A 25,065-nucleotide genomic window follows, 5' to 3' on the forward strand; every position below is an offset into this window, starting at 1 on the left:
GTTAGGCACCTCTTTGCACTCAATAGAGTATTAATCCGCAATGTTGCCAAATAGTTGGCTCTTTTGAGAAAATATAATACTTGCTAGCAACCTAAAAACCTAGTACTTAATAAAGAATTGGTATATGTAGATTTGACAGTTAATTTGACAGCTGAAAATTAGGCAGGATTGTTTGAATAAATACTCCAAATTTAGATTCTTACTAAAATGAGACTGGCTTACTGAATTAAAAATTGCCAAGATATCTTGTGCTTTTTATGACAGATTCTTCTCATTGTGGAATTCAATTCAATGGCACTGATATTTTATTAGAAACCTATAAAGTAAAACCCATATTCCATGTGCTGGACACAAATTTTTATAAGCAATATCTGGATTTTTATAAACTCTGCCTGGAGGAGAAAGTGAAAAATTTTTAAAAAGTGATAATCAGACAAAAATTTAACTCAGCATTTATGATAATTATTTATGCAAGGCCTAAAGTTAAAGTTGACTTACTAACTCAGTGAAACACCAACATGTTATTTATGCAATATTTCCTCTTGATTAGACATGGTCTAAAAGTATTGTTTCTTGGTAACACTTTGCTCTCCTGGTGACTTTACATACTTGTAAATGACAATACTGCATTTCTTTAATATCTCCCTATTGTGAATACTTTTTAATTATTCAGGCTATTCTTTTCCCCAAGTGGCTGCTGAGTGGGAGGGTGGATGAAATTTAATTCTGGTGGGGCCAATCCACTTAAGTTTGAATCTCAGTTTTCCCATGTGTTTACTGGGCAGGTTATCTGAACTCTCTGAGCCTCCACTTTCTCCCATGTAAATAAGGGTAAGGGAGGCCTCAATGTGCTGCTGGAAGAATAACATGAAATAAAGTATGTCAACTTTATTTAGTACATTGCCAGCATTAGTAATCCTTGAGAGGTTCATCACTTGCTTTCTGGGACACCACACTCCTGGTCCATCCATCTACTTTGCTGGGCACTCACCTTTAATACCCTTGACTGATTTTCCCTGTGTCTCCCTGATTTCTTAGTATTTCACTGCCCCAGAGCTTAGACTTCTCTACTCACCATCACTCCCTTGGTGACCTCTTTCAGTCTCATGGTTTTCAATAACATTTGTCTGCCAAGGACCCCAGATTTATATTTCCTATTCTGAGTTCCACCGAACTCCAGACTCATCTACTGGATGTCTAACAGGCATCTCAGATTTAATCCAAGGTCCAATCCCTGCCAGATCAACTCCTCATCTCAACAGATGGTGACTCCATCCTTTCAGTTGCTCAGGCCCTAAACCTTGAAGTTGCCCTTAATTAACTCTAACTCTTTCACCCTCTGAATTTGATCTGGTAGGAAATCCTGTTGGTTCTACCTTCAATATACATCCAGAATCCATCATTACTGACAACCTTCCTTCTCTAAATTGCAATGATCTCTTGCTGGATGATTGCAAAATTTTCTTAACTAGTCTCCTTCATGGGGCGCCTGGGTGGCTCAGTGGGTTAAGCCGCTGCCTTCGGCTCAGGTCATGATCTCACGGTCCTGGGATCGAGTCCCGCATCGGGCTCTCTGCTCAGCGGGGAGCCTGCTTCCCTCTCTCTCTCTCTCTGCCTGCCTCTCTGCCTACTTGTGATCTCTCTCTGTCAAATAAATAAATAAATAAATAAATCTTTAAAAAACAAAAAAAAACAAAAAAAAAAACTAGTCTCCTTCATTCTGCCTCAGCACCTAAAGACTACTCACTGTGGAGGAGCCAGAGAAATTCTTAAAAATTTAAGTCAGGTCATGCTACTTCTCTGCTTGAAACGCTCTAACACCTTCCTCCTCCTTCCCTAGGCCGGGCCCAGGACATTACAACGGTTGAGGAGGCTCTGCACCATCTGCTTCTCCATCCCTTGCACCATACCCCTTCCCCAGCCAGCTGAGCAACCTCTGTGACCTCACCTCCCTACACTCTCCCCCTCACACTGTCTTCCCCACCATATTTCTTTAAAGATGGAACAAAACCATGCTCCAGCCTCTGGGCCTTTGAACTTACATTCCCTTTGCCTAGAACTCTCTTATTTCAGATATCTGTTCTCCCCCTCACTTCCCGAAAGTCTTTGCTTCAGCATCCCCTCCTCATTTAGGCAATCCCTGCTCATCCACCCTATTTTAAATGTCAATCTTCCTGCCAGCCTTCTATTTTACTCTCCCTTGCTTCTCATCTTCTAACTTGAGATATTATTTAATGATTTCTTTTGCTTATTTAATGATTCCTGCCTTCCTGCACCAGAATATAAGCTTTTCAGGCCAAAGATTTTTGTGTTCTGTTTGCTGCAGCATATCCAGTAACAGGCACATGATATATATTTGCCGAATGAATAATATGCTCAGTATGGCAGATACTAGGTGATAAGTATGCAAAAACCTTACACGAGCCTTACCTGCTGCTCGTGGAGAATCACTTGACCCTTGAGGGGATTTCCCAGTGGTGCCACTGTCACAAATGGGTGCCAAACCCTACCGGCTATTCTTGGGAAGACGTCAGAGAAGTCCGCCAAGTAGCCACTTTTCCCGGTCATGTTCATGAAGTATAAGGTGATGGGATTGCATGCAACTACGTAGAGGGTATTTTCCTCATTTTCTGGAATGACAAAAGGTGTTAATTTTGTGGTCTGCACAAGATTTTCTGACTGGTCAACATGTCCAGTGCAGTCTGAATCATGAGACAGAGCACACAGCTGGAACTCAGCCGATGATCTGTAGACGGACTGATTAGGAGACAGATATCTATAAATTAACTCTGATTCTAAGCTTTTCTCTAACAAATACAGAAGAGGGAAAAAACCAGAGGAAAAAAGCAACAAAAACTCTAGTTTGCATAAATGGACAAAACTGAAAGAGAAAGTTAAGTGATAGGAAGGACAGCATCTGGGTTTTGTTTGTAAGGGCTAACTCTGACGGACAGCAGCTGCCTGGAAGGATGTTTGGAAACGGTAAAGGCCAGGACAAGGTCTAACCAGAAAAGTGCTCCTGACTAGCGAAGCCTCTCACAGGTGTGGGATGGAGGGTCATGGCATACTCATTTCCAATCCCAAGAGATGCAACAAGGGGCCAAAGTTCAAACTTTATCCGAAAAATCCATATATATTCTCTACTAGTGAATGTAAGATATCTTCACAAGAGTACCAGTCTGTTAACAAAAAACTCTGTATTTTTTTTTTTAATTGACAGAGAGAGAGAGAGAGATCACAAGTAGGCAGAGAGGCGGGTAGAGAGAGAGGGGGGGAAGCAGGATCCCCGCTAAGCAGAGAGCCTAATGCGGGGCTGGATCCCAGGACCCTGAGATCATGACCTGAGCCAAAAGCAGAGTCTTAACCCACTAAGCCACCCAGGCGCCCCATCTCTGTATATTTTTAAAGCACATATTTTAATTTAACAAAGCTGATTTTAGGAATAAACAATACTCATAGAACTGATATGAGCAAAAACTTCCTTCTGTATTTTTGCCTCAGCAATCCCCATTTTAGGCAAGTGAGTCTCTCCCTTTCTCTTGTCATCATCTCTGTTTAATAGGACCTTAGTAACTGCCATCAATTGAAAACTTCTGCCAAAACGTACCCAGGGCACACTGCATGAATCAGGAGGTAATGGCAACAGTCCAGAAATGCAGACACCAAAAATTCACATCCTTTATTCGCCGTTCTTTACAATAACTTTAATGACTGCAAATCACTCCAGCCTTTCATAGTTCATGTAATCATCAAACTGGAATCCCTGCCCCCACAATCCAATGTTTCTCTTTTTCTTTTCCCCTTCTATTTTTAGCACATGCCTGGGTATGTTTAACTTTGTGCTACAATTGTAATGAGAAACAGATATATGCACACAAACTTAGCAGGGCCTAAGTGGATTCTACAATAGTATTTTGTTAGGTTATTATAGGAAATTAGTTCTAAATTACATACAATTACTATCTAATCCAAAAATGACACAGTTCCTGAGTCTATCATAGACTTCTTGATGTTTAGGGGTTCTTTTAATCCCTCTTTTAAAAAAAAATCAATGCAGGAAGGAAAAATCAAAAGAATAAATTGACATACCATGTGATGTAGCAATGTCACAGACTAAGTTAATTTCATCCAATGGTAACTTCCAGGAGGCACATTCTTCAGTAAAGGTTTGGGCTCTTTCTTCATATCTTTCTATTGGATATTCCTGTATGTTTATAAAGGCTGGACCCTATAATAAAGTAGTTATCTGGGTTAAGGAATTTAGGTAGTTACCAAAATGTAGAAAGGCTAAAGTTTTTCTAAAATATAGAGTTTAAATTCAAATACTCAACATATTAAATTACCTCGTCTAATTTTATTGACTGTGATGGTGCCTATAACAATAGTAATACCACATACTTGCATTTATAAATGCTTTCATTTGTGCTATCTTGTTTAATTTCTCACTTTCTTTTCTGTTTACTGACAAAATATACCCGATGTAAAATCCCATAGTTTCTCATTACTGTATCCCTTCCTAAGTCAAGAGCAAGTTTTGAACTGCGAATCTTAGGACCCAGGGCTGGCCAAACCAGGAGAATAATCTGTAACTGTACGAATCAGGGCCTGATACAGTTCCACTGTAAAGAATGATTATTATATCATTATATAGAAAGTAAGGGCTGAACCTGGGTCTTTGAAATAAAATATACATGAAAAGTGACATTCTAAATTTTAAAAAAAGCTTCCTGATAACCACTACCGTTATTTACAAAAGGCAGACCATAACACACTTAATGAACATTAATCAATATAAAGAGAAGGAGAGGAATAATGTTATTGATATTAGGGCTGGGTCCTTCAAGATAAGAACTATATAGACATAACCACACTTTCAATATCTGCATGCTGTACAGTTCTTAGTGACCCTTGTGGCATCCCTGGCACCCTCAACCCCGCCCCTTTTGATCTAGTCCGAGTCTCAGGAGCCAGAAGTCTAAAAACTACATTCCTCATCCTCTCTGGTAGTAAGGGTTCCAGGTATGACTGAGGTTCTGTCAATGAAATGCACTTGAACGGTCCACAGATCAAGTCCAAGCCACCGCCTGCTTTTGTAAATAAGATTTTATGAGGACACAGCCACATTTCTCTGCTAACATACTGTCTACAGCTGTGCCACCCCCAGCAATGTCAAGTAGCTGCAGCAGGAGAATCTGTGTGGCCTAGAACAGTTACTGTGTGGCCCCTTCCAGAAAAAGCTCGCTGATCTTGCCTGGCTATGTGGCTGCCAGCCACAGGGGTGGTAGGAGAAGCAGAAGCACTCATCCTGAGACTGAAAATCCAGCAGTGACCTGTTGACTTCTGTTTCTTCTGTCCCTTCTAATGACTTTATAAGCATCCAATTCCCCACAGTAAATCCCTTTCTGCTTCAAATATCTAAAGGAGTTACTGTTACAACTATTGACTGATACTCTTTCCCTTTGCCTGTTTACATGGAAACAAATATCATGGAGTCAGTGTTCTAGGATAACACACAACATACCTGACTCTAATTCAGGTTAGCTTTTAGGAATTCTATTAGCCATTAGCAATGATCTACATTGAGCTCCTTGGAGGCCAGACTGGCTTGAGACGGGGAGCAGAAGCTAAATCTAAAATTACCTCAGAACAAGTCATTTCTGAGATTGTATGGGTTTTTCTCAGGGAAGACAGAGAAAAAAATCTGTAACATTCAATATTTTAATGAAGAAATAATGATATCAACCTTTATGTCTATATGATGAGTTTCTGCTGGACACAACAGTTTTTGTATTCCATTTCTTGACTGACCAACTGTCCAGTAGCCCATGAACGTCTGCTCTGGCAGAGGCAACCTGGCAAGGATGATTTGAAAGGTCAACATTTCTTCTTGTTTCCAAGTCATAGAAAAAAAAAATGAGCCGTCTATTATCAACCACATGAATAAATTTGAAGAATGTTTCACTTAAGAGTGAGTTATATTTTATTTTATTAAAAGATAGTCTGTAGTACGACATTTAGAATATACTTTAAGAATTAGATTATACTCCTGCTGTTTGCAATGACATGGATGGAGGTAGAGAGTATTATGCTAATCAAAATAAGACAGAGACAGACAAAATACGGTATGATTTCACTCATATGTGGAATTTAAGAAACAAAACAAGCAAAGAGAGAAGAGAGAGAGGGAGAAATCAAGAAACAGACTCTTAACTATAGAGAACAAAAGTGATGGTTACCAGAAGGGAGGGGTATGGAGGGATGGGGGAAATAGGTGATGGGGATTAAGGAGCCCACTTGTTCTGATGAGCACTGGCTCATGTGTAGAATTCCTGAATCACTATATTGTACAACTGAAACTAATATCACACTGTGTGTTAACTAACTGGAATTAAAATAAAAACTCAAAAAAAAATTTCACATTTCTAAAACTCAGAAGGTAAAGTTCTGTTCTGTTTTTAACTTGATGACAATAATGAAGGTTTACATATTTTTTCCTTGAATTAGTAAAATACTTGGTGATTTAATACCTCAATTCCTAATAAAGTATAGGAAGGATTTAGAGAAAAAAAAATGAAGCACTCTAACCATTTTTTAGTCTATTTTTTAAAATTTGGAATCAAATAATAAATAGTACACAATACTACAAGTCCTATATTTATAAGTTGTACAGGGCAAGTTTCATAGAGTGTATTTTAGCACGTTAACCTTTTCTTCTTCTTTTTTTAATACTTTGAATTAAGTATGATATACATACAGAAATTTCACACCAATGTATCACTTAGCCCTGAATGCACCTCTGTATCCAGGTCATTATTTCCACTAGGGAGCTACTGTCCTGACTTCCAATGGAATTACTGTGTTTACATTCCTTTTTATTTAAAGTTATTTTTAGATAAAGCGATTTGTCAAAATACAGCAATCCTATAAAACCACAAATTTTTGAGAATAAAGCCTTTTCATTTTAATCATATTATCTCTTCTTCGAATCTTTAAAAAAAAAGAACCATTAATTTGTCCTTTAATTTATTATACATTTCTTATTCCATGGCAAAAATGATTTAAAAAAATGATTCAGAGTTAAAAAGTTGTTTAAAAATAATGCATGTGGGACTATCAACTGAAATACATGCTTGCAATGAGTTTGATGATCATTAAAAGAGTGTATATTTATATTCAGAAATTATTTTATTTTCACTAACAGGAGTACACAATATTTCCATATGCTTAATAAGACCATGTAAGGCTCAGACAGTTTTTACGTAAAATAATGGAACCAAGCATTCTGGTGGAATATGCTTCTTGTCCCTTTGAAATGCTAATATCTACCATACACACAAAAGAATTTTACAGTGAAATTCTTCTAATTCATATGACATAAATCTCTCAAAAGGAGTTTCGTGCTTTTTTAATCTATCATCTAAAACACATTTTAAGTGTCTGGACAATTACCCTGATTGGTCAGCCACTTCCCTGTTTACTAGAAATGAGGTGGGAGGGGCACCAAATCAGGGGATTTACAGTTATTGTGTTTCCTCTTTTAAATGTAATAAAAACACATTTCAGTGTCAAAAGGGCAGATCTTGAAATCATGTTGCAGACTAGAATCTCTCCTTGTTAGGGAATGAGCAGCATTCTTCACTTGTTTTCAGCAGTTCACTAAAGGAGAATTAGATCTCTAAAAAGAGAAGGAGAAAACGAAGGAAGGACACACCTTATTTCCCTCAAGCCTAGAAGACTTAGTGTAACAAGACGCAGGAGACCTGGGTTCTAGTTCTAGTTCTTCTATTAACTAGCTCCGCAACACGGGAAGGGAAAAGTCAGCTAATTGCTCCGAGCGTTATTTTCTTCCCTTGTGAAATGAAAGGGATGATATGTGCAAGGTTCCTTATAGATTAAGGAGTTTCTGATGATGGATCACTGGAGTGGGTAGAGGGAAGCGTCTGTGCTAAATTCAACAGCCTTCCAGTACAGTACCTTCGCACTCTTAAGTAAAAATAGAATGAAAATACCGATACCTGCCAACAGAATCAGTGCCCTGACAGACAAGTATGCTTTATTAAAGCTTATAAAAAGAGGGTCTAAATACATCCCAAATTAGCTCTTTGAAGACAACAGAAACAGTTACACATCTTGAAGTCTAATTAGAAGTGGACAATTGCTTTAAAAAAATGATCCCTGTGCACCTGGGTGGCTCAGTCATTAAGCGTCTGCCTTCGGCTCAGTCATGATCCCAGGGTGATGGGATGGAGCCCCACATTAGGCTCCCTGCCCAGCAGGAAGTCTGTTTCTCCCTCTCCCTCTGCCCCTGCTTGTGTTCCTTCTCTCACTGTCTCTCTCTCTCTGTCAAATAAATAAATAAATAAATAAATAAATAAAATCTTAAAAAAAAAAAAAGATCCTTGGTTGACAGGTTGATATGTACCCTAAAAAATGGATTTAATAGCCTTTAATAATCTCACAAAAATATACAGATGCTTAAAAAAAAACAAACCTTCGTCCACTTGAGAAAAAGTAACTTTATTCAACTTCTAGTTTTTATGCAGTTTCTGGGATGCTCATGAAATCTGGTTTGAACTTGCAAACTCATTCTACATAATACTCACGGAAATTACAGGGTGCCTGGTTCCAACCAAAATTAGCAAGCTGTTTGGTTGGCAGCATATGGGAAGGACTTTCAGGTACCCCATATAGAAACTATCTGGAACCACACAACAAGATTGCTGTTGGCAATAACGGCTAAAACCAAAAGACGCACGTGGGGTGTTCTGGAGTCATACAACAAACTGACTCCATCTTGCTTCTTGGTAACATAAAGTCTTGTCCTAAGACTTTTGCTGTGGGCTCCAGACTGGCCACCTGATGTAAACCAAAGCCCCTCATTAATTTTTCACTACTAAGTCCTCCCAATAAGCTGTGGGAAAATCTATTAGTAACTCTTTCCCCTTCAATAAGTCAGTAATCAGGGGAAGGGGAAGCAGTGTATTTGGGTGCATGAGCAAGCTTTGGTATTGGAAACATAATCACCAATTCGGGGCCAACTCTAAAGGAATAACCAGTTAACAAAATGCCCTATATTCCATTACTGAAATCTGTCATCCAATTTTAACCACACTTAAATTGTTTACACCTGATTTCACGGAAATGACAGTGGCATTTTCCATGATTTTTAGATCCTGACACTTGTGTTGTTTAACTCTATTAAAGTCTTAGCTGGAATGATGTCTGGATTTGATTTTAAGGGGGAGGAGGATGAACTTAAGGCCTATAAACAGCACTACTTTTTATCGTCAATGTCATTCATGAATTTATGTTTTTTAAAACAATGAAGTATTTCAATTCATATGTTGTGATGTTTCTTAATCCCTTTTGGAAGTATTAATAAAGATCTAGAAGTTAAAGTTTGAACTGAAAGAAAGGTGAATACCAAAATTATGACTCAGATCAAATTATACAGAAGGCAAACCAAAGTTTTTTTCTAAGCATGTACACAATTCATAACATGATGGATATGGACCCCAAAGCCGAGTAATAGAGTCTGAAAGACATGCAAGAGATTTGTCTAAGATTGTTTCCATAAAGAGGTGATCTGGGGTTTTAAAGAGTATGTTCTGGCAAATTTCTGCCTTCTCTGAACATTTGCCAATACTATTTCTGGAGTCTGAAAGAAACACATGAAAAAGATTTGTATCTTTCTAAGGGCATTATGCAATTGGAAGTTGTTGATGTACCTATTAGCAACAATTCCTAAAACATCTCCTCACCACAAGAACTACTAATTTTCACGGGAATAGTGGAACCCCTCAGGGTAGTTTCACCAACTCTCAAAACTTCATCAATTACTACCATCTTGAAGAAGAAAAAGAGCAACTCTGATTTTAGCAGTCCTCACACACCTCATGTTTTAAATCTAACCTCTCACAAAAATTAGGTTGGACTGCCCCACTGAGTTTACTAGACCCTTTCATAGAATAACCCTGACAAATATTTCCACGTATGGCTCTTATGCCTTCCTCTTACTCTCCAGCCAATTTAGGCCTTCGCCACTTTGAACTGCTACTTGCTCTTCCTGAACAAGCTATGCATTTTCATGCCTCCATGAGGCTATTACCTCTTCCCAGAATTCCTCTCTGCTATTGCCTCTTTGGTGAAATCCTTCTCATTCTTAAGGCCCAATTCAAACATCCACTTTTCCTTGCATCTCTTGCCCATATTTCTTTCTGAGAAGAATGAATCTCTTGCTCTTCTGGGTTTCCACGGAACTTTGCACATTTGGAACTCTTAGAAACTCTTAGGATACAGTTCTGTAGAACTTGCAATTTTCAAATTTAAGGCCTGATAGAGAATAAAGTTTTTGAAAGCAAGGTCAGAAGTGAATCCTTCCAAAGATTTGTGTTTACTAAAAGAAAAAGTCAGCATATTTAAAAAAAGGAAATAGAAAAGCCCCTTAAAACACTTTGTTATAATGGATCTTACTATTTCCCAGTTACACTCCCTTACTTGCTAGAAACTTGTGAATCTCCCTGCCCTATAATCTCTTGTGTTGCTGGCAAGTTAATTTTGTTTTGCTGCATATGCTGTGCACACAACGAGTATGTGTAGGTGTGTTTCCTGTCTCTGCCTGGCTCTGCCTTAGACACGATGGCTTTCACTTTCTAACTTAGACTCGTGTTCCTCTGCTGCCTAGGTCCTGCTGACGTCACAGAAATGAAGAGTAATTTGGATGCATGAGATGGAAAAAGATCGGGGGAAACTTGCTATTCTTGGCTGACAGTTCTCAAATATGTGCCCCAACATCCAGAATGACTGTGTGGTCTTAGTGCTGGTGCCTCGAGTCACTCTGTGCCAGAGCGGACACTGTCAGCTTGCTCAGCACATCTCTGGCTTCCTTCCTCCTGGAAGAAGCTGCCAAAGTATGGTTCTGGGGTCTGGGATTCCTTTCTCTCCTCTTTCTTCAAGTTTTACTGCAAAAACTTCTCTTTGTCTGCCATCTCCTTTACCAACCACATCTTAGTATTTTCTCATCTTCAGTTCTTCCCTTTTCTAATTATCCACATCAAGAATGACAGGGATTGAATTTTCCCCAGTTGGAAATTCCCCATCCTTCCAACCCTCCCAACAGAAAACCTCTGTTATTTGCCACTAGAAGGACTAATAGGATGAGATAAACCAACCACGAATATAGCACTTTGAATATAATGCTGCATAGCAAGGTTGGTACTTTACCTATTTTCCCAATGAGATGAATTCATCAAGGGTAAGGCTTACATCTTACTTGAATCCTTGACTCTCTGCTACTCAGAATCCATCCCCTCTGCCACTGAAATCTCTCTTGCTCTTGGGCCTCCCTTCCTTCCCACTGCCATAGGCCAGCCCTCACTGATCATCACTGGGATGAAGGCAGCTGCTTCCAGGCAGGTCTTCCTGCTGTCAGTTTCATTGGCTTTGAGTTTGTTGTTGTTTTTTTTAAGGAAAAAAAAAAGCAACCAAAGGAATCCTTCTAAATTACACATTTGACCATGCTACTTTTTGGCATCAAATTCTTCTGGGATTCCCTCTGACTCTTTTCTCCCTTTTAGACCCATCACAAGGCATGCCCTTACTCCACCCTTTGAGTCACCAAACTAAAGTGTACCCTGGCCTCTTAAAACGGTCTCTGCTTGAAGTGTTTTCTTCTTTTTTGCGTGAAGAAGGCCTAGTCATCCCTTAAGCATTCAGCGGGGTTAATCCTCCCTGACTCTCCCCCAGGGCAGAAGGCAGCAATCCTACGTCTCTGATTCTCTCTAGTGTGGCTTTAACGGAACACAAGTCGCTCTTTACTTGAGTGCTTCCCCAATTAACCCTGAGCTCCCTGAAGGCAGGTATGAACACTTCATCACCTTGATATTTCTGACTCTCTACCTAGTGTGTATTGATGTGAGAAACAAAGGCAAAAGAAAAAATTAAATCTCCCTACTGCCTATAGCCCACTGACAAGTCTTTGAAACAGGTAGCGTGACCTTCCTCTGGGAGCTCAGCTGCCTGAATGTTGACACTTTGCTAAGAGCAAAAGGCAATCTTAGCCTGATCCCCAGGATCCTCTTTAACAGACAAAAATTCCTTTGGAAACTTCCTTTATCTCTACCCCCTAATATACATGTTGGCAATATGGCCCACTGATAGACATCTGAGAGGTCTCCTGACTGAGGGTTTACTAAACAGTAATAAATGACCTTTTCCTAAGAATAGCTAGCCCCCTCAGGATCCTGGAAACCTTGTTTCCAAAACACACTGGAGGCTTGTGCTGTCCCTAACCCCTCCCAACTTGAAAGTATATAATGGGCTACTTCTCGTGACCTCAGTGCAGCTCTTTCTGCCCATGGGTGTTGTCCCTGTGCTTTAATAAGACCACTTTTTACACCAAAGACATCTCAAGAATTCTGTATCAGCCATTGGCTCCAAACCCCACCACTTTAAACAGCATCATTTACCAAATAAATGCTCAAGGGTTTCTTAAATAAATGAACGCTTGGCTACATCAGAACTGCCAACATCTTCACCTGCTTGTTTCTCATTTCAATGGTAAGTTGCAAACCACTACAGCTTTCTTCCCCCATTGCATCCTGATTACATGACTGAATAAATGATGCGATCTACTTTGCAGGTGTATTTGGAAGAACCAGCTATAGGTGGAGACTGGGAATTTCTATGCAGGTAGCTGACAGATTATCACTTGCAAATGCTCAAGGGAATCCAAGGATATTCTGTGAGACTGTTTAAGATGGGTATGAGAGAAGATTCATAGACCTTAATGATTTCTATGTAGATTGGTTATATTTTAGTTTTTTTCTGCACCTTCATAAAGGAGTTGAAAGCAAATAAAATGGTTGTAAAGCTACTTTATCATATACCAAGAGAATATGGGGCAAAGCCTATGAAACTATAAAACCCAATACCACCCTTCTGCTCATAATAGTTCTGGGATGTCATTATGTAAATCTTATTACTTTTGAAAACTAAGAGCTCCTTCAAGAGTTGTGATGTCATTTTGTTGCCCTTGAAGTGAGATCCACAGGTTCCTTATGTCTATTACTATTGAACAATCGGTCATCTACTTTGGGTAGGATTGCATGGTAAGTGACAAAGTAATGGCCTGGGAATTCAATAATTAGTCACATATTGAACCTGTGTGTCTGGTCAGTGATGGAGAAACACATCTTAGCCTGTTGACAAAATGAGGGCATTTTAAATAGCATAATTATAGTCGACAACATCTAATTAGTACATGTTTAACAATGGAAGGGGGTGCATGTAATAATAACTGTAAAAAGAGATGTAAAATAAGTGAAGCCAGAATATAGGGCCATTTTCATAAAGTTAATAAGGTTAATTTTATTGATAAGATTCCTTCCTATTCTAACATCCTTTGCATGTTATTGTAATCTTAATTTTCCCCCCTTACAAAAACAAATGAAAACTAAGAGCTCTTTTATGAAATGAAATAAATCATCATGTAGAGTGGAATTGTACACCTTAGAACTCCACCACCAGCACTGTGAGCTTATTTGCAAACACCAAGACTACAAAAAGAAAATTATAGCATATAAGAGTTCAGAAAAATGGAAGGAGAAGCACAAAACTTTAAGAAGAGACTCTTAATGCGATAAATAGTAAACCAATCATTATTCCTAATTTCAAAAATAAAATTAATAAAATTACTCCAAAGAGATGTCCCCGTTGGAATGTTCTCTTGGATGCCTATGGTACACCAAAGTTGGTTTTGGTGAGGAAAGCAGCTGCTATCGATGTTCCAATTACACAGGATAAGTCTTTAACATAAAAAAACAATTCCAGGCAGATACCCTTTCAAAGACATTCAGTCTAGATGAAGCTGTCCTGTCCGCACGTATGCACAACTATTTTTATTTCTGTTGCTTTAAAAGTGTTGTCTTTTCTCACTTGATAGGTTTACGTTAATGTCAACCAATGCATAAATTTACTTATATTGTGTTGAAATGCAATAGAAATGTCTGGTTAATGTGATTTCTCCTTTGCCGTTGGTCAGGGTACAGACATTCCACCCTGAGGGCAGGCATTGCAGTTGGTGTACCAGAGGCAAAGATCCCCAGATACAGTGATTTCAGAATAGACCTTTACTTCATCATTTTTATTTTATTTAAATAAGAAAATGAAAAGAGGGGCGCCTGGGTGGCTCAGTGGGTTAAAGCCTCTGCCTTCGGCTCAGGTCATGGTCCCAGGGTCCTGGGATCGAGCCCCACATCAGGCTCTCTGCTCAGCAGGGAGCCTGCTTCCCTTCCTCTCTCTGCCCGCCTCTCTGCCAGCTTGTGATCTCTGCCTGTTAAATAAATAAATAAAATCTTAAAAAAAAAAAAAGAAAATGAAAAGAATAATTCCAGTGCCTAGATAGTTGGTGGACATTTAAATAATAAAATATAGAAAATAATACATATGTTAGAATATTCAAACAGTACAGAAAGTGGGGCTTCCTGTCTCTACTCTGGGGGCCTCTCTCAAAGGCAACTCTCAACAGCTACCATTGCATTTTTAAGTTTAAAATGTGAACCCATTTAAGAAGTTCAGTAAAAATATTGGCTGGGGTGCCAGTCGGTTAAGCATCTGGCTCTTGATCTCAGGTCAGGTCTTGATCTCAGGGTTGTGAGTTCAAGCCCTGTGCTGGGCTTATTTAAAAAAAAAATAAATGGGACATGATTCTTCATTTAGCAAATATACATCATAAGGAAACACATATAAAACCTTTTTAATTTCCTCAAACTTGTATTCCCTTTGGCTACTACAAATTAATGATTGGTAGATAATAGGTAGTCAGTGACAAACAGGTAGTCAGTGCTTAAGGGGCACCTGGATGGCTCAGCTGGTTAAGCATCCAACTTTTGATTCTGGCTCAGGTCATGCCTCAGGATTGTGAGATCGAGCCCCGCAGAGCCTGGGGGGAGCCTGCTTAAGCATCTTTCTCTCTACCTCTGCAACCCCTGCACTGGTGCTCTCTCTCTCAAAACAACAACAACAACAAACAAACAAGCAAACAAACAAAAAACAAAACACCATGAAACAAACAAGCGAACACAAAAAAAGAAACTAGCTTAAGAATAAACTGTGAAATTTAAGAAACAAGGCAGAGGATCATAGTGGAAGAGAGGAAAAAACAAAACAAGGTGAAACCAGAGAGGGAGACAAACCATAAGAGATTCTTCATCTCAGGAAACAAACTAAGGGCTGCTGGATGGGAAGGGGGTGAGGGGATGGGGTAACTGGGTGACGGACATTGGGGAGGGTATGTGTTGTAATGAGCACTGGGTATTATATAAGACTGATTAATCACAGGCCTGTACCTCTGAAACCAATAACACACTATATGTTAATTTTAAAAAGAATAAACTAAGCAGCAATTAAAAAAAGAAATCAACAGAGTTGAGGACAAAGAATTTTAATATTTAAATATTTTATAGACATGTATATCTCCTAGGGGCAGGGAGAGAAAAATGCATAATGCTAACTTCACAGGGTAGAGATAATTTCTCTGAACGTTTGCTTTATTTAAAAATGACCATAACCTTTGAGAAGATTTCATAAATTAATTTTGTGTTACAAATCAGGAAGGAATAATGGCCAGTATGTTTTTTATGTATGGCAGCCAAATAAAGTTTTCTAGTTTGTTTTTATTTTTCTAAATGAATTACCTTGTATTTTATTTCATGATCCTTCACTATGTCAGGAAAAAAAAAAAAAAAAGAAAACTTAACTGGGAATGAAGAGGTCTCTCAAATGATCTTTGTTGTGTCAAAGTCTATGTTGATCTACTTTCTGACTTACTTTTCATTGTGAAATATCACTGGGGGCTACCCCCCCCCCAAAATCTGAATCTATCAAAACTCTGTGAAGAGTTACACTTGTATGACATCATAGACAGTGATGTTTTCAAGTTGTTTAACTAAAATCTCAGGGCCCTTTTAAAACAATTTCAGTAATTTTCAATATCCAAAGAGTAACTCTGAGTTGTAATTTGCATATCAGTCTGCCTTCATTTGTCCTTACAATTGGATTAAAATTATGTATATGTATAGTATTTGCCCCCATTAGCCTTCTAACCTTAAGCAATTGACATAACTTCTCTGTGTCTCAAATTCCTCATCTACAAAATGTAATACTAATACTATATGTGTGTGTGTTTGTGTGTATATATATATATATGTATGTATAAAACATTATATATGATAGGTTTTTTATGAGGATTATCTAAATTCATGTAAGCGAGTGCCTGGAAATGTGCTGGGCACATACTTATCTATAAGTTGTTTACATTACCATTGTCACTATTGTTGTTAATGTTTAGAGTATTCATATTCCATTATAAATCTATAAAATGATAATTCTCTCAAGAAATGTGAAGTTGAGAGTGGCATATAAATGTAAGATTTAAAATACTGTATAAGTCACTTAAAATTATGTTAAAAAAACAAGATTTTTTTCTTTTGAAACAAATGCTTCCCCCCAGCATGTTAGAGATCATAAATTACTCTGAAAAACACTTTTAGATTTAGAAGAACCACTGTGCTAATAGTACCTTTATTCCTAAATAAAAGATACTATTTTTGAAGTAAAAAATAAAAACTCATTTTAAGGAAAAACAAGAAAACTTTGCTTTGAAATTTATTATCTATCCCTACCATAGCAGATAACTGATATGTTTTTAGTTGGGTCTTTAGACCTAGCTGTATGTATGTGCACTCATTTTTCCCTCCAACAATGATATCTGAAACTCAATAGATCAGGTTATTTTTTTTAAGAGCTCAGATTTTAACCCAAATCTTTCTATCTCTGCCTAAATTTCTCTCAGTGTGACTCCTTATTTGGCTAGGTCTGCCATCTCTTTGGCCTATCCTATCTCATGTATTAGAAACTTGAAAGGGAACAATAAACAAACAAACAAACAAACAAAAAACCTCGGGAAGTACTGGTGGGAAGAAGCCAATGTAATGAGGGGGTCGAGGTGGCCAATACTGATCTCAGTACTAAGAACTGGCAATATATTACAGATCAGAAAGAGCTGTGTTACACATGACAAGCATGGTAAAATAGCCACCTAGGATGACTCAGCCTAAAAGTACCAGGTTCAGCAAAGGTTTAGTAAAGAAGGTAAGTCATATTCACCTCATAATAGGATACTGGGCCTTTTAAAAATGTGCAGAAACCTATGAGATAGGTACCATCCTGCACTCTTCAGGAGAACAAAAGGGGAAGTGACAGCATCTCTTCTGGGAATTCACCAAACAGCAGGAATGGGAATATCACTGAACAGCCGAAATACAGTCTGATTGCAGCTGAGGAAGAAGCTGCTGTAGAAAATGGTACCAACAGTGCTCTAACATAATCTGTGGCCATGTGAAAACTTCCTTTTTCTACGATGTCTGCTTTACATCCTTTCTTAGTTATACACAGAGGGTGCCAATTATTTTTCCATCCCCATCTTGAGCGTGAATGTGAACACCTTATTCTGGACTCAATGTAGTTTTGCTCCCAACCAATAAACACTATGGTTGGATTAGAGAACAAGAAGAAGAGGCTGTAGCAAGGATTTTTCACTCAGGGCAGAGTGATAGTAACAATAATTAAAACATTTTGTCTTTCTTTTTTAGGAACAGAAGCCCAGTGAAGACCTTTTTCACTGGCATAATATATGCAGAGGTGGGCAGAAGCAGCCTGGAAGAACTGGGTTAGCAAAAGGTCTAGTGAAGTACAAGGTTTAGCAAAAGGCTTAGAAAAGTCAAAGCAAATTAGAAGACCACATGGGGACAACTTTAAAACTTCAGAGGTCTATGTGATTACTATTAATGATGTGCTACTCTAGGGAGAAACAAGAAAATGTCAGTATCACTCCTTTCTTATTTGTTTTTGTAAGGGCAGAAAATTAAGATTACATTAACATGCAAAGGATGTTAGAATAGGAAGGAATCTTATCAATAAAATTAACCTTATTAACTTTATGAAAATGGCCCTATATTCTGGCTTCACTTATTTTACATCTCTTTTTACAGTTATTATTACATGCACCCCCTTCCATTGTTAAACATGTACTAATTAGATGTTGTCGACTATAATTATGCTATTTAAAATGCCCTCATTTTGTCAACAGGCTAAGATGTGTTTCTCCATCACTGACCAGGCACACAGGTTCAATATGTGACTAATTGTTGAATTCCCAGGCCATTACTTTGTCACTTACCATGCAATCCTACCCAAAGTAGATGACCGATTGTTCAACAGTAACAGATATAAGGAACCTGTGGATCTCACTTCAAGGGCAACAAAATGACATCACAACTCTTGAGCTGCCCTAGTCATTGTAATTTACCAGCATGGAAACAATGCTGTGAATGTGCAAACTGTAGTCTACTATTATCTCCAACCCAAGGGAAAATTCACTCCTCTATGAGTCTGTTTTTAGCTATATGCAGTGGGTGGACAACGAGCTGTTTCCATCCCCATCAGAGGCATGAGTGTGACCATCCTGTTTCTAGGCTCAATGTACTGTTTCCACAGATAAGAACTAGAATTGGAATTAACTTGCCAGAATTTTTCAGTTCAGAACTGAAGACTGGAATGAATAAGTTAAACCATTTTATCTGTCTTCCTTAGAAACTTAAAATGCCAACCATTTTCTTTTGATTGATCTTACCAACTGATATATATTTTAATTTTTATTTCAAGTTGTTCAAGCATCCAAAAAAAAAGTTATTTTTAAATCATAAGTCTGGTTTCCATGAAGCCAAGACTCTATAGAAATTTGTTAACAGTAATAAGAACCATCTTACTTCCAATTGAAAATAAAGATATAGTTCATAAAAAAGAAGTAAAATACATGAGCACTTATAGAATTTTGCACATTAAAGATAATATCTTAAACTCTCCAATATAAAAGGTATGCTATTAAGTTAGCAAACTAGTTTCAAAATGCCTACAAACATTGCTAATTAATCAGTAAAACCGTAGAGAAAACTGTATGTCTTAACAACAGACACCAAACGACTCTTTTCAAAAAAATTTACTCATTCATTAATAATATAAACCAATTCACTGATGTTTTCAAACATAACTCCATCTTGTGCTTTTACCACAAAAGGGAAATATTTGTTTCTCTTTAAGAATCTTTGAAAAAACTGTTGAAGCTTTAACAATTTATTTTTATTTGTATATATTCTGACAAGTTTTTATAATAATGTCAAAGAATAAATAAGGATGATATATCTACTTAGGATATATATGTATATGTATATGTATGTATATGTGTGTGTATAGCTGGACTAGTCATTAATTTATAGTTAACAATTTTTTTTTCTTTTTTAAAATTTTTTCTTTTAAAGGGGAAGCAGGATCCCTGCTGAGCAGAGAGCCCGACACGGGACTCAATCCCAGGACCCTGAGATCATGACCAGAGCCAAAGGCAGAGGCTTAACAACTGAGCCACCCAGGTGCCCCAACAATTTTTTTCTAAGGAAGGTAGAGAGTGTGTCCTATATGAGACTAAATTTAAGTAATAATTTAAAAGTAATTATTGTTCCTTGAGAATTATGGTAATTGACTATTTTTTAATAGAAAAGATAGCATTAGATGCATTATCACTTGAGTGACAAACGTCTAAAACTGTGTTCTAGAGAATCTGCACTGAACTTAATTACAAACTATATCAGCTATCTTTCTGGTAAACAACATATTTGCAAGATTCTTTACTAAGGTTAAGTACGTAGCCCATAATTACAAAATAAAAGGCAGGCAATTGGCCTCCGTGAGACAAACCCACTTGTTTTCACTACCTCTTTCAATCTGTCGAGCTGAAATAAGAAACCAACATTCTCTTAAATTAATATGATTATAAATTTAGAAAATGATCACAACAGAAAACTATATGATGACATAAACAAGATCTTAACGTAATACATATTACCCCTTTATGTAGCTTTCATGTTTGTACCGAGATTTTGCACTAGAGTAGGAAATGAGAGTCATAGTAATTCAACAAAAGGACAGAGACTGTTAAAGAAACAAATATTTCCCTTTATTTGATTACATTACATCTACTCATGGGAAAGTCAAAATAATTAAAATTCTCAATCTACAGGCCTATAAATAATGCTATTTGACTGAAATCCAGCCAGCAAATAGCAACATACATGTGATGGAATTTCCACCCCATGCCAGTTTAGCAGCATGTAACAGTAGTTCAGAATTATCACCATTATCACCAATCAAAATAGTAATCCCCAAGAGTATTTGATCAATAATGAGTGTGCCTTACTCCTTCGCCAGCTGCACACTGGTTGGTTTTGCTCCGATAGGTATTCCATATTTGTGCAAAGTGTTAATCAAAATCTCCCTCATGTCGTTGTTGTAGGAATCGAAGTCAAAAACATTCTTAACCACGCTGGAGAGACCTTCAGTGGGAAATTTCTGTATTAATAAAAAAAAAAATTCCTTATGACACGTGTGATTTATAAAACTGATAGAACAATAATGATTGAATCAACTTTAGCAAATATTTACAAGCCTTGTCAGGTAACAAGATAGGAGGAATATACACATTTTCCTTTTAATGTTTGCTCTGATAACTTAATATTTTCTTTTTCAAATAAATACTAGAATTTGAGGGGGCATAGTTCCTTCTCTCAAATGCTAAATCAGTGCTTAGATCCTGTCTGGTGACTTTCACTGCCTTTAAAATGAGTAGTAGATTGACAAAATAAAAAAAATGCTATTTATATAGATAGAGGAGTGTTGAATATCTATACAGAAGTAATTAGAGAAATCACAGGTCTGTGAATAAATGAAAGAAAGATAAAGGAGTAAGAAAGAAGTAAAGAAGAACATAGTAAGTACAGTGAATAGACAAATAGGAAATAGAGGGAAAGAAAAATATAACTAACAGCAAGATTCATACTGGCTGGGGCCTCTGGGTCCTCTGTTGGCTCTGTCTTGATTTTCTTTAGGCTCTGGGAAACGAACTGGTCTTTTCATGGCTTAATATGCAGAATGAAGCTTTCTATTTTTCTTTCTAGATTTTCCTTAGAGGGTTGGGGACAGGTCAGAGGTCATGAGTCATTAGGTTGTGACTTTCTGCTCAGAGACTATTATTTATTATACAAGTAGAACTGACATCAGTTTTTTGTTTTCTTTACCATGGTGGACTATACATTGTATTTGGCTACAAAGAACTGCATTTTCCTGTCCATTTATTCTATCTTATAGAACTTTCTTGCAGTATTTACAGGCATATCATAAATACTGTTAGTTCCTAGTAAGTTTTCTATCTTCACGTCTTTTGTCTTCAAAATGGAAATACTTTTCACTCAGATACCACATGCTTGTTGTATGAAGTCGAATGGTGGTAAAGTTTCACTGCATCTCACTCTCTTGTCTTCCCTCACCCCTCAAAAAACCCCCACCAAATTTCCCAGCTCCTTGGTAGTGGCCATGGCATAGAACCTTGCCTAAGTCAACTCAAAGGCTAAACGTCAACTGTTCATCAGTCTTCCAGATTTAAAATTTAGATTACAAACACTTCACATTTTATCTGAATCAGTACTGTATCTTAGAAATGGAAAGACTTGGTATACATTAAGCAGTCTAAAAAAAAACAAGACTGATGGTTTCTCTTAAACCTTTATGCACAGGCATATGCCGTACCTCTAAGTGTTTCACTATGTTGACAACTTCTCTAGTAGAATAAGGATAGTTAATAATCCCCTGGTCAGCTAAACTCCTCAGCTCTCCAAAGGCAGCCACAAGCTTCTGAAGGATGGGCTCAGGCACATTTGGTCCATATTGCCTGAGCATTTTGAGCTCTGAATGGGGTTTGGGATTATCAACTGCATGGCAGCTAAAAATATCACCTATAGGAGAAAAGAGATTCACATTCAGCATGCAAGTAATCCATTATAATGCCATAGGAAATACAGAATGACCATTTAAAGAGTCACTGGTCATTCACCAAAGCACTTCCATTTTTAAATGTATAAAACTGCACAGAAAGCCTGTCCAACAATAGGATGGTATCGAGAAGAAAGCAAATGACTGAAGCAAAAGAAAAGGAAATGGAGTGATGTGTGGTTTATTCTTCACGGATTTTTCTGTTTAAAAATTATGTAATATCTGAATACAATCCCACGGGAGATACTCAAATAAAAAAGCCAAAAAAGGGAAGTCTCCCTGTAGCTCTGCCAATCCCACTCTCTCCCCTACAGGCACCCAGGATTAACAACAGTTCAGTGTATTTATTCTTCCATCCCTGCATTAATCTTTGTAAAAATGCATACATACAAACACATAGTTTTAGTGATTAATTCCTTTTTCATTGGAAAATACTCTTCATACTGTTCTGAGACTGTGTTTTTAACTTTAACACACGTTGAATATTTTCAAATATTCTATACATCTATCTCATACACATGTTTCTTTATGTACACCAAAAAGGGAGAGTTGGTAATCACCACTCTATACACAATTTATATCTTATGCAGATTGCTAGAATACACTTTGGAAGTTAGTATTGGAAAAGTAAGCCTTCAGAGACAATGTCTAAACTAAAATTAAGAAAAAGGAATGTAGAAACACAAAATATTTCAACTGTAATTTAGGCAACTGAGATTATCCTAGAACAGCATAATCTACGCTCAAGAGAGATGGATTTCTCATTTAAAAGTTCATGTAATTTTACTGATTCACAATCCAAGAGACCAGGGGCCAAAGGAAGTTAAAGTAAATAGATTTGCATTATTTAATATGTCCATTTCAGAAAGAACTTTCTAGTTCTTAAAAATCATTTAAATCATACAGGTAACCTGGGTGGCTCAGCTGGTTAAGTGTCTTGTCTTTTTTTTTTAAAGACTTTTTATTTATTTATTTGTCAGAAAGAGTGAGAGAGCACAGCAGGGGGAACAGCAGAGGAGGAGGGAGAAGCAGACTCCCCACTGAGCAGGGAGCCCAATGCAGGGCTCAATCCTAGGATGCTGGGATCGTGACCTGAGCAGCCTCTTAACTGAATGAGCCACCCAGGCATCCTGAGTGTCTTGCCTTGTTTTTTTTTTTTTGTTTTTAATTAACATAAAATGTATTATTTGTTTCAGGGGTACATGTCTGTGAATCATCAGGCTTACACAATTCACAGCACTCACCACAGCACATACCCTCCCCAATGTCCATCACCCAATGTCTGGACTTTTGATCTCCGCTCAGGTCATGATCTCAGGGATGGACATTTGGGTTCTTTCCATTGTTTGGCTACGTAAACAATGCTATATCACCTATCTTTATACTTAAATCATTGCATGGGTAATTCTCTTGAATAAATTTGCTGATATGGAATTGCTAGATCAAGAATCCTACTGGGATACTGTGCCTGCTTCATACTGAGTATGAGAATTATTGTTATCCAGAATTACCTCCTTGCTATACAGAAGAGAAGTCCTTCTAAAAGGCTCCTGATGATGAAGCTTATCTCAGGACCATCCTGATCCATGCAAATCAGTCTTCTCAGAGCTGGTCTCAAACTCTCAGTTAGGGGGATGTGACAAAAACCAAAGACTACAAACCATTCCTTATTTTGTGTTTTATTCTAAGAGGCCCTAAACAACAATGTATAGTGTAGTTGTTTGAGAAAATAGGCTCTGGAATCAGAGAGACTTTGATATGAAGCCAAACTCTAATACTCTTACCTAAAATGACTCCAGAAAAAAAAGGATCCCTCTGAATTTCCAATATTCTCCTTCTCTATATTGGGGATAACAAATATTCTCACAAGGTAGTTGTGATGATGACACAGTACACAGCAGCATTCAGTGACAGCCACTTCAGCATTGTTACTAAGAATATTATTATTGTTATTAATATTTTTGTTATTGTTTTCATTATTGTTTTTACCTAAAGTACCGAAGAAATCATTGCCTAAGAAAGGGAATCCAGGTCTGTTGGCCAAGACAATCATTCTAAAGTCAGGATGAATCACAATAACATTTTCTCTTCCATTAACATTAGCAGAATCTGAAAAACAGAATTTCTATTTAGTCTTTATTGATATTTGATAATTCTTAAGAATATCAAGTTATAGCCTTTAAAATAATATAAGGAATCGTGCTGCTCCATCATAAAAAACTCTAAAAATCTGGTTGTCACAATTTGGTTACAGGAAAAAAAAATTTCCTGAGAAAGTTTGCTTAAGAACAGAATACTGATAAAGCATATACTGAATTTTACAGGGACTTGTATTTTTATGTAAATTCAATGTACATCTAAAAAGCAAACTTGTCCAAATATTATCTTGCAGTATTGAAACCCGACTCGAGATGCTATTATTCCTTTAAAAAAAAAAAAAGGATAAGAATCCATAATGAAGGATAATCCAAAGGACACTCAAAGGATGACCCAACCATCCTTTAGATTTCATGAGATCAGCAGTTGCATCACTTTGCCTGCCGTTATGCAGCTAAGGAGTGACTCCTGGTTTAGATTACCTACCCTGAAACTTAACACAGAATAAAAGTCCTAAGCACCTAGTCAGCTCACAATGTTGATTTATTTCCAATTAAAGGATTCTACTTCAGTTCTTAAAATAAGTAATCGCAAGTTCATGGAAGCTTCCTTTGCGCAAATGTCAAAAAGGTAGTAAAGAAGTTGAGTATTATGTTCTACTGGCTGATGTACATTTCAGACAGAACTGCTAGTCTAGACTACAATTTCAGTTGGTAAAAACTTTACTGTGGTTATTTTCAGAAGGAACACTTGTCATCCGGGTTTATTTAAATTCCAGCCTTAGGTTGTCCATCTTTTAAAAAGGATAGCTGTGAAGCACCTGCAATTTTATTTGCGATGAGTCTATAAGAACCTACACTTATCCTTTTTAATACAATCTTTCAAATATGCCACATATTTATGTGCTAAATACAATTAGTATCCTTAATGTTTGATCCCTGTTAATTTTAGTTGTGGTAAATAAAGGGTATGCCTCACAGGCAAAATTTAATTAGTTAATTAAAATAAAAATGACAATAAAAAATGAAAACT

At 37.3% G+C, this 25,065-nt stretch overlaps 1 protein-coding gene across 2 annotated transcripts in view; it reads right to left on the reverse strand.

The window, feature by feature from the left end:
* Window positions 1-25,065, reverse strand: part of VWA8 (von Willebrand factor A domain containing 8) — a 330,448-nt gene that overhangs the window by 105,415 nt on the left and 199,968 nt on the right. For both annotated transcript variants that reach the window (XM_080798346.1, XM_080798347.1), the window contains exons 24-29: window positions 23,926-24,045; window positions 21,694-21,899; window positions 20,309-20,460; window positions 5,744-5,852; window positions 4,090-4,228; window positions 2,431-2,630 (exon numbers count right to left, since the gene is read on the reverse strand). In XM_080798346.1, the coding sequence (XP_080654472.1) occupies window positions 2,431-2,630; window positions 4,090-4,228; window positions 5,744-5,852; window positions 20,309-20,460; window positions 21,694-21,899; window positions 23,926-24,045 (926 nt within the window). The remainder of the gene's footprint in view (window positions 1-2,430; window positions 2,631-4,089; window positions 4,229-5,743; window positions 5,853-20,308; window positions 20,461-21,693; window positions 21,900-23,925; window positions 24,046-25,065) is intronic.

Source organism: Martes martes, assembly GCF_963455335.1.
Source record: "Martes martes genome assembly, chromosome: 3".
Classification (NCBI taxonomy): Eukaryota; Metazoa; Chordata; class Mammalia; order Carnivora; family Mustelidae; genus Martes; species Martes martes.